The sequence below is a fragment of the Podarcis melisellensis genome (assembly GCF_964234715.1).
Source record: "Podarcis melisellensis genome assembly, chromosome: 1".
Lineage (NCBI taxonomy): Eukaryota > Metazoa > Chordata > Lepidosauria > Squamata > Lacertidae > Podarcis > Podarcis melisellensis.
In genome coordinates this window covers 43,746,533-43,761,147 of record NC_138528.1, presented here as the reverse complement: position 1 = coordinate 43,761,147, position 14,615 = coordinate 43,746,533, and the positions used below count along the sequence as shown (strand labels likewise).

General features: G+C 42.7%; 1 protein-coding gene and 1 long non-coding RNA gene across 2 annotated transcripts in view; one reads left to right on the top strand and one right to left on the bottom strand.

The window, feature by feature from the left end:
• LOC309358136 overlaps positions 1–14,615 on the bottom strand; it is a 322,055-nt gene that overhangs the window by 184,402 nt on the left and 123,038 nt on the right. The gene's annotated exons all lie outside the window — the stretch shown is intronic.
• LOC309357576 (cytosolic phospholipase A2 epsilon-like) overlaps positions 1–14,615 on the top strand; it is a 39,148-nt gene that overhangs the window by 16,964 nt on the left and 7,569 nt on the right. Inside the window, exons 7-16 of the mRNA XM_081889816.1 lie at positions 431–473; positions 1,578–1,635; positions 3,722–3,888; positions 4,221–4,307; positions 6,582–6,619; positions 7,816–7,963; positions 9,293–9,429; positions 10,103–10,325; positions 11,863–11,977; positions 12,807–12,944. Coding sequence (XP_081745942.1) covers positions 431–473; positions 1,578–1,635; positions 3,722–3,888; positions 4,221–4,307; positions 6,582–6,619; positions 7,816–7,963; positions 9,293–9,429; positions 10,103–10,325; positions 11,863–11,977; positions 12,807–12,944 — 1,154 coding nt within the window. The remainder of the gene's footprint in view (positions 1–430; positions 474–1,577; positions 1,636–3,721; positions 3,889–4,220; positions 4,308–6,581; positions 6,620–7,815; positions 7,964–9,292; positions 9,430–10,102; positions 10,326–11,862; positions 11,978–12,806; positions 12,945–14,615) is intronic.

Sequence of the window (14,615 nt, the reverse complement as noted above, 5' to 3'; positions counted from 1 at the left end):
ACCCTTTAAGAATTCCATGATTAATAAAAATAGATTTCTAAGACATCAAACCTCCAGAAAAGTTATAATTGACTGTCATTGACTTTATGTGAAATGGAGCCATATGGGAAGGGCTTGATCCTGAAAATGTAAGGAATCTGGATGGGAAGCAGCACAAGTATTGCCCATCCACCTCTGCTGTATTGTTTTGCTGTTCATGCCTACATTTACCAGACTAGTGTATGCTGGAGCCCTCAAGAGGCAGCAACCATATTGCAACTTAAAAGTAAGAATTGGGTTACAATTTAGGTTCATGGAAGCTAAAGCAGTGTTAAAACTCTAGGGTAAATGAATCTGTTGCATTTTCTTTGAAGGGTGCCCATTATTTAGGATCAGACTGGAAAGAAACTTTTGTTTGCCCTGTACCTATACTCTTATATTTGTTTCCTAGGCCTGGCCCACCTGAAACCATCATAACAAATGGCGTCCTAGTGGTAATTTTTTATTTCTGCAATTTATCAATGCTGATAATACCTGTGTGATCTAAGAAACTATTGGTTCCTAGCTCAACCGCTGAGAGTGCTCTGCTACATCAGCCTCAAATGTGTTAAATTTTACTACCTAAAAATGGAGCTGAACCTTTCAGTAAAAAAGATCTCTCTTCTCTCTTTGGCGATCACTCGTAGCCGAGTAAGATCGTCTCCCATAAGCACGGTTTTAACAATGAGTCCGTAAGTGACTGGGGAGGCCAATTCTGGACCCACACGTCCTTCAACAGTGGGGACACTGGTTATGACGAGCGCTGACCACTGCTGGACAGATCACCGACTAATATGCTCCACGATGGTTATCAAGATTATACCTCAACGCAGGCTTCAAGGAAGGAAACGAAGGCGCAAAATCAACAATCAAGTCCTTCAAGATCCCATTAAGCGGGATTGCTTCTGAACAACTCTTAAGGACCACCTGCTTCTAGTAAAAAAGATAGAGGGGGAGGATACAAAATTCCAGAAATCTGAATAATGAATATAAGAACTCTGTAACATAATAACTAAAGCAGATAAATCTATAAACATACCATAAGTCAAAATAACATTTCCACAACATATGGAGAACCATACAATAATATGGATATAATGAAACACCCTCTATACAGTACATGGGTTGTGCTTATGCTTCTTCAATGCTGCTCTTTAGATAACTAAAATGCTAATATATGATCTTCCTAATGTTCATCAGTCAGATTTTTTGGAATGCCAATGCCAAACACATTTCAGCTTGGCAGCCTTCTTTAGTAACCTATTTTCTTACACAACGTCTTCTAAGAGTTCAGCCAATTGATATCTAAATGTTGTTTGAGACGGTTAAAATCCAACATCTTCAGTAAGTACAGGTTTGCAAAAATTTACAATGATCAGTGTAAAATTATAATGCCCAATAGTAATTGAAGGTTCCTATATTGGCTTTTAACCGTACTCAAGCAAGAGTGATATTTGGATATAAATTAGCTGAACCTCAAGTATAACATGCAGTGTAACAAAAACTGCCAATTCCAGCTGATCCCTGTTAATTTTGTTTGTTGCTCATTTCTGCTACAGTGTCGTGAGGTTTGTGAATTGAAAGCAGAGGTGGACCAGAAGAAGCCCCGTAAATCAAGTGAGTTTATTTGTGTTGTGGTAAAGGTAGGGGATTTATTAAGCTCTGATACTGATATACAGACTAAACCAGACCCAATGCAAGCAAGTCTAGCAAATTCTGCTTTCCTCAATCTCTTCACCACCATGGAAGTGCTTTCTGAAAGCTGAGAAACACAAGAAGAAAGTAATAGACCCCACTTGAAAAAATTGTGATCTTTCATTGGAGGGCAATGCTGCATTTCCATAGGAACAGCAATAAAAAAGTGGGGGGGGGATCTTGCAGTTCAGAATGAATGGCTGCTATAGTATTACAAGCTAGAGTAGAGCAATCATTTTCCTTTACCCTATTGACTTTTGCCTGAAAATGTCATGCTCCAGCTTCCCAAACTGTCCCAGGTTTCAGATTTCAAAACAGCAATTCAGCCTGCTAGGCGTATTTAGCAGGCCTGGGACACCCACTAGATAGTAAGGAGGAGCTGAGAGAAAAGTGGGGCAAAGTCACATGAGAAGGGCAGTTGGACCACTGCTCACTCAATAGTGGGTACAGCCCATCTTTATGAGCACATTACAATATTCCAGCCTCTTTGTGGGCATTTCACTAACATTATAGAGGAGAACAAATGAGGACAGCATTGTCTGGGAAGTTGTCCTTGCTTTATGAGGTACTTTCCAGTCATTATGGCGCTGATCCTATCATTACTGGCCATTATCTTGCAAGCTGACAGCCAATCAGGTCAGTGAATTATTGCTGTTCCAAAATGGAGGTGTACTAAAGATGGGATACAGTGACTTGAAGGAGGTTGTCCAGAACCTGGCTGCGTTGTGGGCAGGGGATGAGCAGAATGTTTTTGCTATGCCAAAGAGGAGTGTGAAGTGGAGGGTGGATATAAGAAGAGGGTAATAAGAGTCTGTCGGGACGCGGGTGGCGCTGTGGTTAAAAGCCTCGGCACCTAGGGCTTGCCGATCGAAAGGTCGGCGGTTCGAATCCCCGCAGCGGGGTGCGCTCCCGTTGCTTGGTCCCAGCGCCTGCCAACCTAGCAGTTCGAAAGCACCCCCGGGTGCAAGTAGATAAATAGGGACCGCTTACTAGCGGGAAGGTAAACTGCGTTTCCGTGTGCGGCTCTGGCTCGCCAGAGCAGCGATGTCACGCTGGCCACGTGACCTGGAAGTGTCTCCGGACAGCGCTGGCCCCCGGCGTCTTGAGTGAGATGGGCGCACAACCCTAGAGTCTGTCAAGACTGGCCCTTACGGGCAGGGGTACCTTTACCTTTACCTAATAAGAGTCCGCTGAATTGGGCCAGTGGCCCTTCCAGTACTGCAACCTGTTCTCACAGTGGTCAACCAGCTGCCAATGGGAAGCCTGCAAGCAGGACCTGAGTGCGACGGCACTCTCTGTTTCTGCAGTTACATTAACTGGTATTCAGAAGCATGCTTCCTTCAAGTGTGGAGGTAGAACATAGCCCTCAGGTATGCGCCCTGCCTTTTTCCTGCCCCCTTCTTCAACTAATGAGCAAGATGATCTACTTGAATTCTATCTGCTTGGACAAAAACAATAGACAAAAGCAAATCTCAAGGAGGCTTGCAGTATTATAATTTTCTATTCTCTTTTGGTGGTCAGTAGAACACTTAATCCAAGCAAGTGTTCATGAACACAATGCAACACTTTCCTCCAGACTGAAATTAGTTTTCCAGCATAATATCTGGGAATACCATGGTAGCCGTGAAGACAGATGCACATTGTCAGATCCATTTAAAGCAGGGATAGGGAACTGGGGCCCTTCCAGTGTTGTTGGACTCCAACTCTCCTCAGCCCAAGCCAGCATGGCTAATGGCCAGGGATAATGGGAGATCCAACAGCATCTGGAGGGCCACAGGTTACCCATCCTTGATTTAATGACTAATCCTAGTCCACATGTTGGAGAACTTCACAGTGTACTTTCCTCAAAATGGTAATGTTTACACTGATGTGCTGAGTGGTTTGAGAGCTAATGCTTTCCCTTTCCCAAGTGGTTTCTTTTAAAATTAATTGTGTTCATCCAAAATTGTTCTTTATGGAAACAAATGCAATGGCAAGTTTCTCTTCATGCTTTGTCCCCTGTCTTTAGAGAAAGACCTTGCGCTTTCAGTGAAAGGTTCCTGCGAAGGCACTCACTGTTTTAAGATGGGTTCGGATGCTCTCATTATACCGCCATGCCCCACTACATTCCACTATGTCAAGTACAAGGATCCGGCAATGGACATTATGCTACCAAAGAAGAAACACTATAATCCTGTAAGTCAACTGACTTCAATAATTGAAACCCTAAAAGTTTCCCTTCGGAAGAAAACAGTACAAGGCTTTTCTGACTGGGATGATCAGGTGGGATTGAGCTAAATTGTTGCATGCACAGAAAAAGGTCTGCTGGCACTACGGGACATTTCCTCCATGCCTCCCTCCCCACGCCCTAAATCTGCTCTGGATGGTGAGGGAACCAAAGAATAGGTTTGTGGGATACAGGAGAAGGAGAGTTGAGGAAGTCATGTTGTGCTACTGGACCCCATTCCATGTGCATACCCTATTTAGTGCTGTATTCAGTTTCACCCAATATTTCTCCTTTTCCTCAGATTACCTGTTCTTATAGCACCAAAACCAATGTTCTACCTGTCATGTTGAATTCCCTGCCCATGGGAGAGAAAGTACCAATAGTGGAGGTGAGTGCCATTTTTCAGTAGTAGCATTCTGAAAGTATTAAACCAGTAGCAAATAATTCCTAGACTGAGTTGATATGGCAACAACTATGGTGGAAAACAAGGATGGCTCATTACAATCAAACCCTGAGGTAATTCTACCTGCCTCCCCAGAACTTGAGGATTCTGGAAAGCACTTTATAGGTTCCTATTGAAGAGACGACTTGTTCTTCTTGAAGCAAGCTTGCTTCTGTCCACTCTAAATCCTAGGGAATCACATGGGAATGGCATAAGACATTCTGGGCACTTCCATTGTTCTACCTTGTGGAATGTATGAACGAACAAACTCCCAAGTATTAAAATGTAGGGTCTTCTGAACTTGCCATCCCCTTTAAGTCCCTTTTAATAGTAACTTTTATAAGACTTGGTTCATACCAGGGCTGAGTCCAAAGATTAATGCTTCAGATAATAAACTAACTGTGGCCCAGAGACCAGGTATAGTTTCAGTAGTGGTCTTTGTGATAAGGAGGAACCATGGAGGTGCCCTCTGGACTCTGTAGCTGCATTGCTGCAGCTTAACTGCTTAGGGCAGGGCTGCAGTAAGATGGCAGATGACATCCACCTTTCTGTACAGCAACAAGTTTCAAGTACTTTTTGTCATCAAGCGCTCTGCCTGTTTTCTCCTTTGAGCTTTGACACAAGAACTTTCTGGATTATTTTATTTTAGGAAAAGCTAACAACCTCCAACTTTTTTTAAAGTGTACAAGTCTCAGCTATCGCAAGTGGGGTGCTGTTACATTGAAATGGGTGGGGGCAATCGCAATCCACAGCTGCAAATAAACCTACCCTGTGCAATCTCTCACACAGAGGTCCCCACACTCCCTTACATAGTTGGAATATATAAGGAGAAGTTGAGAATTATGAGATGGATTGAAAAGCAAATTGGGATAGAGGGCATCAGTTACATCACAAAACAAAATACAAGTGCATTCCTCCTCCCCAAGAGAAAATGATGTGTGCACATACACTTTTTTGTATAGGTAACAAAAATTTAAATCTATGGAAGGAAACCATTGGGCCAGAGTTTTTTTAAAAAAACAACAACAACAACTGGGATATTAACTCAGTATGTGTCACATTTGCAAGGCAGCAAAAAGTAAGCACGCACTCTCTTGGGAAGGGGGGAGGGGCAACCAAAATTGTTTCTCCATCCCATCTGAATATATTGATTAAGTCTCTGAGTAAATGTAAGTGATTTCACAAGTGCATTTTAACATTAACCAGCAGCAAACAGTATTGTGGTGTGCTGCAAGTAGTAAATGCCGCAGGTATGCATGGTCCCACTGACCTAAAGCCATACCCTGCTCCCCATAAGGAAGCACATCTAAGCCATATTCATGCAAAATTGGCTGCAAGTTGCGGGCTGAAATTGACCTGAAGCCGCATCGTGTCCTAGTGTGAGGCAGGAAAAGGAGAGCAGCTTACATACCGTATTCAGGTTGAAAAAATAAAGCCATTTCTAGTCAGTTTTGCATGTGTGCATTCACCCCATTTCTCCAGCAATTTGCGGTTTGTTTGTTGTTGTTGTTTTTAAAAACTGTACTAAAATCCAAATTTAAATATGTATTTATTTCAATGTATGAATTTCTAAATATATTGTATCCAAAAATGCACACTTTAACACGTGTGTGTGTGTGTGTGTGTGTGTGTGTGTAAAGGTAAAGGTGCCCCTGACCGCTGGGCCAGTCGTGACCGACTCTGGGATTGCACGCTAATCTCGCTCTATAGGCCAAGGGAACCGGCGTTTGTCCGCAGACAGCTTCCGGGTCATGTGGCCAGTGTGTGTGTGTGTCTGAGAACCATAATTATGACAATTGAGAATAATTATGTTCTGATCTTCGCATTAGTCTAGGAGGTGCAGATCAAGTTCATTCACAGTAGAGTTCTCAGAAATTCAGTTCCTAAGCAATCTGTGGCCACTATGTGGAGCCATTTTCCAGAGTTTTTTCTTCATGTGATGAATACCATATTATCATATGATAGCCTGTTTATGTGAAGTGACTCACCACATAATCAGGACAGTTTTCTCCACAACAGTGAAAATTACTTCAGTGCTGAAGTAATATTTAATCACAACTTCAGTCAACTTCTATGTGTGAGAGAGAGGGTGGGGTTTTTACATCTAGTCCTTCACTTCAGACAATTGGAATGAGAGTTGTTGTTGTTGTTTAGTCATTTAGCTGTGTAGTATTATTAAATTATGATTGCCCTATGTGACATTTACTTCCTGCTTTTCAGAAGAAAAAGTACAATTTGCACGTGCAAGTAGATGACTGGTAAGCATCCTTAATGCTTAATTTTTTGTAGTGACAATATGAAATAAGTTGCCTCTCATAATTTTGTATGCTCTTATGTGGTTCCCCCCCCAATCAATCAATCAATCATTTATTGCATTTGACTAAAAGCCATTACAAAACCAGTTACAAGTGGGTTTTTGAGGGGGGGAAAGGTATTTAAACACCACATTTGATCTATGACAGTTGCCAGAACATGATTAGAATATTGTATTCATTTTATTAGCCCTATAAAGGGAATCCAGGGAATATAACATGCAAAACAGGGTAATGTTTTAGAGCAATCCTAACACCCCACTTCCTGCCAAGTAAATAATGCTTTCATTTTAAGATTTGTTTAGAATGGTATCTGCCATACTTGTGTCTATTATCTTTGACTGAAGCTGTGGTTTTACTTGCGGTTTTAATGGCAAGCTACCTTGTTTATTTACCGTATTTATTAAATTTATATACCCTCCTACCCCAAAAGATTTCAGGACAGTTCACAGAATAAAATACAAAAGAGAAAAAAAGAAAAATAAAACAAAAGTAAATCATGTGTGATGTGCAGTCATCAGAAAATAAAAATATCCTTATAAATTTAAAAAGTTATATAAACAATAAAACAGTATTCTAAAAAACTTTTCTGGGCATTCAGTATGATATTGTGTGAAATAGCCTCAACACACATTAGGCTATGTGTCTATCTATACCAGATAAACTCAAATAACCCAACTTTATTAATAACGTGGACAGCAAACAACTTACAAAAGCAGGTGATCAAATACTTAGCTGTATAGAAGTTTGAATGTGAGCAAGATAAAATAAATGTTATGGAATGGCAGTAAACAAAGCTAAGTGGGGGCTCTTTCCCCCCTCCACCTTCTGCTGAAATTGACCTAAACAGGATTAGGATTCAGCATTAATGCCTGATAATAGATACTAAGGTTTAATCAGTTTCTCAACAATGTGAGAAGTAGACCAGTTTTAAATATGGAGACCAGGGGCCAATCTATCAAATAACACAATGTACAGTTGGGGCAGGACAATAACCGAATTGTCTATGGTTATTTCCCATAAAATGATGCTGAATGGTCCCAAGCAGTAATCTATTCTGTTATATTTCTGCTTGATAAAATCCTAAGATTTCTCATATATTTGGATAAGATATCTATATATAATGCCTGTGTATGTCCTAGTCATTGTTCCTGCCCATCAGACCTCGATGTGCGCTTGGGATATGACATATGCCCACAGGAAGAAGAGTTCTTACACAAACGGAGGAGACATGTTGCTCAGGCTCTGAAGCAGGTTCTTCAACTAAATTATGACTTGCAAGATCATGAGGTATGTGAAATGGGATGCTGATTTATGCTAAGGGTGAATTCATTATCTTGTGGAATTTATTATCTTGCCACATTCCACCTTTGTAATTGCGAGACCATTGTATTTTATGTTCTTCTTCTTCTTTGGCGATCACTCGTAGCCGAGTAACATTGTCTTCCATAAACACAGTTTTAACAATGAGTCCATAAGTGACTGTGGAGGCCAGTTCTGGATCCACACGTCCTTCCAGTGGGAACATTGGTTCCCAGGCGGGAGTTGATCACGGTGTGGATTTGCCAAGCGTGCCTTCCTCTTAGCATGTTTTTCCCTTGTGTCCTGAGTTTGAGTGTCTTCAAAGCCCATGACACCTTTGGTAAAGGCTGTTCTCCAACTGGAGCACTCGCCGGCAAGTGTTTCGCAATTTTTGTCCAGTGCTGGTGTTTTGGTGTACTGGTGCATTCATTGTTTCCAGCAGTTGACTGGAATATCTCACAAGTAGCTGCCTATGTTGTATACAGCATCTCTGGCCATCATTTCACCACCTTAGAATTTCTAAACGGGGTAATGCCACCCACTGCCAACTGTGAATGCAATATTCTAATTCTTGGCTTACCGAATGGTATGTACCATATATCACTGCCCTAAAAATGTGTGGGGTTTTTAATTTTTTTTGAAGGGAGATAAAAGCACATTAACTAAATAAATTGGATTGGCCACATTCTACAATCACTTAAGCCAGTGATCGGGAAGTGGATATTTAAGTCTCCTGGTACCCACACAGCCAATCAGCCTGTCATCAGGGTTTAAAAAGCACAAGCTGGTTATCTAGGTTTGCAAAGTAACACGCATTGAGCTCTGCAAGTCCCAGCTATCAGCTGATCCTCAGGGCTTGAGCTATGCAAGCCCTAACAATTGGCAGTTTGCCAGGACTAACACTAGCCAAGACCTGTCATTATGGCTTAGGCTTTAATCCTAAACACGTTTCTCCACTGAGCTAAAATAGTTACAGATATCTTCGTCAAGTAGGCCAACTTTATTCTTCCAGGGTTTAGCTCTTTTGAAACCCCTTTGTGATAGTGAATTAAACACTACAGTTCCTAAGGCCATAAACCTATGCACATTTTCCTGAGAGTAAACTCATTAAACATGGCTTCTGTGGAACCTTCTTCCACATAAACATGCATAGATATGCAGCCTTAAATTGCAACCGTTCATCTTCTCACCTCTATAGAAGGTACGCCATTAATACAACAACTGTATTGTAAGCCGCTGTGTTTTAACTTCCATCCTCCTAAATGTTTCATCTTGTGGTAGCTGTATATTGATTTCTTATGCCTATGTGCCATACAGGTTCCAGTGGTGGCAGTCATGACAACAGGAGGTGGGACAAGGTCATTCACAACAACATATGGCTGCATAAGGGGCCTAAAAAAATTAAATCTTCTAGACTGTGTAACGTACATGTCTGGCTTGTCTGGCACTTCGTGGTAAGTGGAACTGTCATGTGGAGTCTTTTAAATCAATTAGAACTGTTAATGAATGAAGAAATGACATACTGATCACACCTGCCAATACCATAGTGCCTTTATACAAATCTGTGGTGTGAACCCAAGTGCAGCACGTATTGATCTCTTAGCCCTGGACTTCGTATTTTTGACCTGTGGAATATAGTGTTTCATATATGTGTGGTTGCATGCTTACTTTTTCTTTTTTGCCCTTGAAAGTTTAGGCCACAACACACCGCTTTTAATTTCATATCAATGCCTTATAACAGGGGTCAGCAAACTTTTTCAGCAGGGGGCTGGTCCACTGTCCCTCAGACCTTGTGGGGAGGGGGACTATATTTTGAAGAAGAAAAAATGAATAAATTCCTATGCCTCACAAATAACCCAGAGATGCTTTTTAAATAAAAGCACACATTCTACTCATGTAAAAACACACTGATTCCCGGACCGTCCATGGGCCAGATTTAGAAGACGATTGGGCCGGATCCGGCCTCTGGGCCTTAGTTTGCCTACCCATGCCTTATAATATCAAAAAATCAATGCCTTGTAATATCAAATAATATTATTGTTCATAATTATTATCAATAACAGTATGACTATTATTAATAGCTTAGGTCATAAAAAGTGTACATCATTTTGTTTTATTTTTCCCCAGGGCCATGACACACCTGTACAGAGATGCTTATTGGTCCCAGAAAGATCTTGATGAAAAAATAAATGCGGCTAAGAAACAAGTGACCAAGAGCAAGATGGAGATGTTTACCATGGAGCGCATCAAATATTATTATCAACAGCTGAGTCAACGGAAACAAGAAGGATACAATACAACATTTATAGATCTCTGGGGGCTTGTCATAGAGTATTTGATAAATGATGGGGTACAGTAACAAATCTTTCTTTTAGTTATAAACAATTGCCAATACCTGCATTATAAAAAATGCAGGGCAACATTGCTATGAGAATTCTGGAGGAAACTGCAAATGGTACAGGGGTACCAGGGGTGGAATCCAATGTAACATCAATTAAAGCCAGCGTGGTGTAGTGGTTAAGAGCGGTGGACTCATAAGCTGGTGAACCAGGTTCGATTCCCTTCTTCTCCACATGCAGCTGCTGGGTGACCTTGGGCTAGTCACACTTCTCTGAAGTCTCTCAGCCCCACTCACCTCACAGAGTGTTTGTTGTGGGGGAGAGGAAGGGAAAGGAGATTGTTAGCCACTTTGGGTAACCTTTCCTTAGGGTAGTGATAAAGCGGGATATCATATCCAAACTCTTCTAAATGTTCCTTCATTGCAAGGAGTTCTTCCACATTTCAAAATCTATTCTAGGAGTTCTCCCAACCCCCTGGAGTAGATCTGGGAAGGGCACACATGGGGATTATTATTATTATTGTGGGGGGAGATTCCTGTTATGCAAATGGAAATCCTTCTACTGACAGGACATGGTAGTTGAAAATTGCCCCAGGAGACTCTAATGCAATAAATATTAAGGTTAAATTATTAGGGTGGTAGGCACTTAAAATATCTATAGGATGATCATTCCAGGGTGGAATGTCAGTAATGTAAATGCTGGGGGGGGGGGCGGTTCAAATCTATGTCCCAATAACCTTATTAATGTGACATGTTTGCATATACTCAGGATTGCTACTGGCGCCCCAGATCTCCATATATTTCCTGGAATATCTCAACAGAATTTACAATAAATGTGTTGAGGTCAGAGTGAGGGGTGTAGCACAGGCATATAGCCAGGTTTCATTTCTGAACAAATTTCAGCCTAAGGCTTGTTGTACCATCACTTCTATTGGGATAAAGTGTCTGATTTAGCCACCCATGGCCAGGGGGGGGGGGTAATCAGGCGATCTTAAGATGTTGGTCTTCATTAACAGAAGCACGGTGTCCAGCCGTCAAGAAGCAATCATCCCACTCTGTTCTATACTGGTCAGAGCATCTGGAATACTGGGCAGCACATTTTAAGAAAGACTTTGAAAACTGCATTGCATTTAGAGGATGGCAACCAGTATGATGAGGAAGCTGGAATCCAAATACTGTGAGGAACAGTTTGAAAAAGCTGGGTATACTTAGCCTGGAGAAGGTTATGTGGATATAGGATAATTGTTCACAAATATCCTGTCCTGTCCTGTCGAAGACAGGACAGGGTTTGTTCATCTGTTGCTCCAGACAGCATGACTAGAACTAGATCTCAGTTGTCCATCTGCCAAGGATGCTGTTGTCACAAGATTCCTACCCAGAGCAGCAATTGGACTAGATGAGCTCAGGAATCCCATTCAACTTTTAATATTTTATGATTTAGGTTTATATTAGGCATTGGTTTAAACATTAAGATGATTTGCTAGTTGTTACTGTATGTGTCTGTTCCATGGCTTTGTAAGTAACTTTTCCCCCCTCCCTTCACAATTAGAAAGATTGCCACAGGCTTTCGGACCAGAGGGAATCTTTGACAGATGGACAGAATCCATTGCCCATCTATGTGACCATCAATATTAAGGATAAATACAGCACTCAAGATTTCAAAGGTGAGGGGAAAGAGTAAGGAAATCAAATAACTTGTTCTGTGCCAGAGTGCACAGAAACACAATTTACCTTCCCGCCTCAGTGGTACCTATTTATCTACTTGCACTGGCATGCTTTCGAACTGCTAGGTTGGCAGGAACTGGAACAGAGTAACAGGAGCTCACCCCGACGCAGGGATTCGAACCACCGACCTTCTGGTCAGCAAGCCCAAGACGCTCAGTGGTTTAGACCACAGCACCACCCACATCCCACGTATTCTCACATAGACTAGCCTCTATGTGTGAAGCTATTTGATTGAAATTTTTGGTTTAAAAGAAGTTCTCTGACAAATCATACCTGGTTAATAAGAATCAGAAAGAAACCAAGGGGGTAGGTTGTTTTTTTTTTACCTAGTGTGGGTGCAGCACCTGTGTGATGCCCTCTGGGCTCAACAGGGATATGTTTCTCTCCTCCTGCTGCACATACAGGCAGATCATGCACTTGGGACAACACAGAGAATGGGAAGCTGGTCTTACATGACCTGCAGAGGCCCATTTAGAGCTTATCCACACTTTCCTTTTGCACCATTCTTTCCAGGCACAAGTCCATACTTGAAAGCTTCATGTTCGAGCTCATTCGGAGCAAGCATCAATTCTAGTTGTCTGTGGATTGCCATTTGCTCCACTTGAGCTTCAAAGAGCAGGTTTTTACAAGGCAAAAAAGGGGGGTTGCTTGAACACAGCATTCTAAGGTACAGACCATGCCTAGGAAAAGCGGTGTAAGCCCTTAGTTTCATTATGTTTGAAAGTCACCTTCTCTGCTCTTACAGTATTTCATTTCCTCTGATTGTAGAATGGATGGAGTTCACTCCCTATGAGGTGGGGTTCCTGAAATACGGAGCATTTGTGCCTTCAGAAAACTTTGGAAGTGAATTCTTCATGGGCCGCATGATCAAGAAACTTCCAGAAAGCCGAATATGCTATCTCCATGGTAATGTATTTAACTGTCTTATGGGAACGTCAAAGTATTGTGATAACCTCATTAGCAGGAGTAGTTACTGTTGTGGCATCTCTGTTCCCCTTCTGTAGCCAAGGAAAAAGGTTTGAATAATAATAATAATAAATTTTATTTATATCCCACCCTCCCCAGCCAAAGCCGGGCTCAGGGCGGCTAACAACAATAAAACAGTACAAAAATACAACACAACACAACACTCTAAAATCATTCATTATAAAATTAATTCAAATCAAGCCACTGGCAACCATTGGGCCAGAGCTCCGCGAAGATTGCCGAGGAAGGGAGTCAGGCTGTGCCCTGGCCAAAGGCCTGGTGGAACAGCTCTGTCTTGCAGGCCCTGCGGAAAGATCAAGTCCTGCAGGGCCCTAGTCTCTTGTGACAGAGTGTTCACCAGATCGGAGCCACAGCCGAAAAAGCCCTGGCTCTAGTTGAGGCCAGCCTAACCTCTCTGTGGCCTGAACCTTCAAGATGTTTTTATTTGAAGACCCTAAGTTTCTCTGTGGGACATACCAGGAGAGGCGGTCCCGTAGGTACGAGGGTCCTAGGCCGTATAGGGCTTTAAAGGTTAAAACCAGCACCTTAAACCTGATCCTGTACTCCACCGGGAGCCAGTGCAGCTGGTATAGCACCGGGTGAATGTGATCTTGCAGTGAAGACCCCTTAAGGAGTCTCGCTGCAGCATTCTGCACCCGCTGGAGTTTCTGGGTCAGTCTCAAGGGCAGCCCCACGTAGAGCGAGTTACAATAATCCAGTCTGGAGGTGACTGTCGTGTGGATCACAGTGGCTAGGTCAGGGCGAGAGAGGTAAGGAGCCAACTGCTTAGCTTGGCGGAGATGGAAAAATGCCGCCTTTATTATAGCTGCAATCTGGCCTCCATGGAAAGGGAGGTATCGAAGATTACACCCAAACTCTTAACGGACGGTGCTGGCACTAATTGTGCCCCCGCAAGAGATGGGAGTTGCCCACCCAATCCCATATCATCCCGTCCCAGCCACAGGACCTCTGTCTTCGAAGGATTTAGCTTCAACCAGCTCCCACGTAACCATCCAGCCACAGCTTCCAAACATCTGGTCATTGTGTCTGGGGCCGAGTCAGGATGGCCATCCATCAACAGATAGAGTTGGGTGTCATCAGCATACTGATGGCAACCCAGCCCAAAACTCCGGACAAGCTGGGTGAGGGGGCGCATAAAGATGTTGAAAAGCATTGGGGAGAGTATCGCACCCTGAGGTACTCCACACACCAAGAGTGGCGTGATGACAATTCCCCCTCAAGCGCCACCCTCTGTCCCCAACCAAAGAGAAACGAGCACAGCCATTGAAGGACTGTGCCCTGGATTCCCCACATTGGCAAGGCAGTAGTCCAGGAGTTCGTGATCGACCATGTCGAAAGCTGCTGACAGATCTAAAAGAATCAGCAGCCCCAACCCGCCTTGATCCAGCTGTCTACGAAGATCATCTGTTAGGGCAACCAGAGCTGTCTCGGTCCCATGACCAGCATGGAAGCCGGACTGGAATGGATCGAGAGCCGATGTTTCATCCAGAAACCCACCAAGCTGTTCAGCAACCGCTCTCTCAATCACCTTACCCAGGAACGGAAGATTCGAAACCGGGCAGTAATTGGATAGATCTAAAGGATCTAATG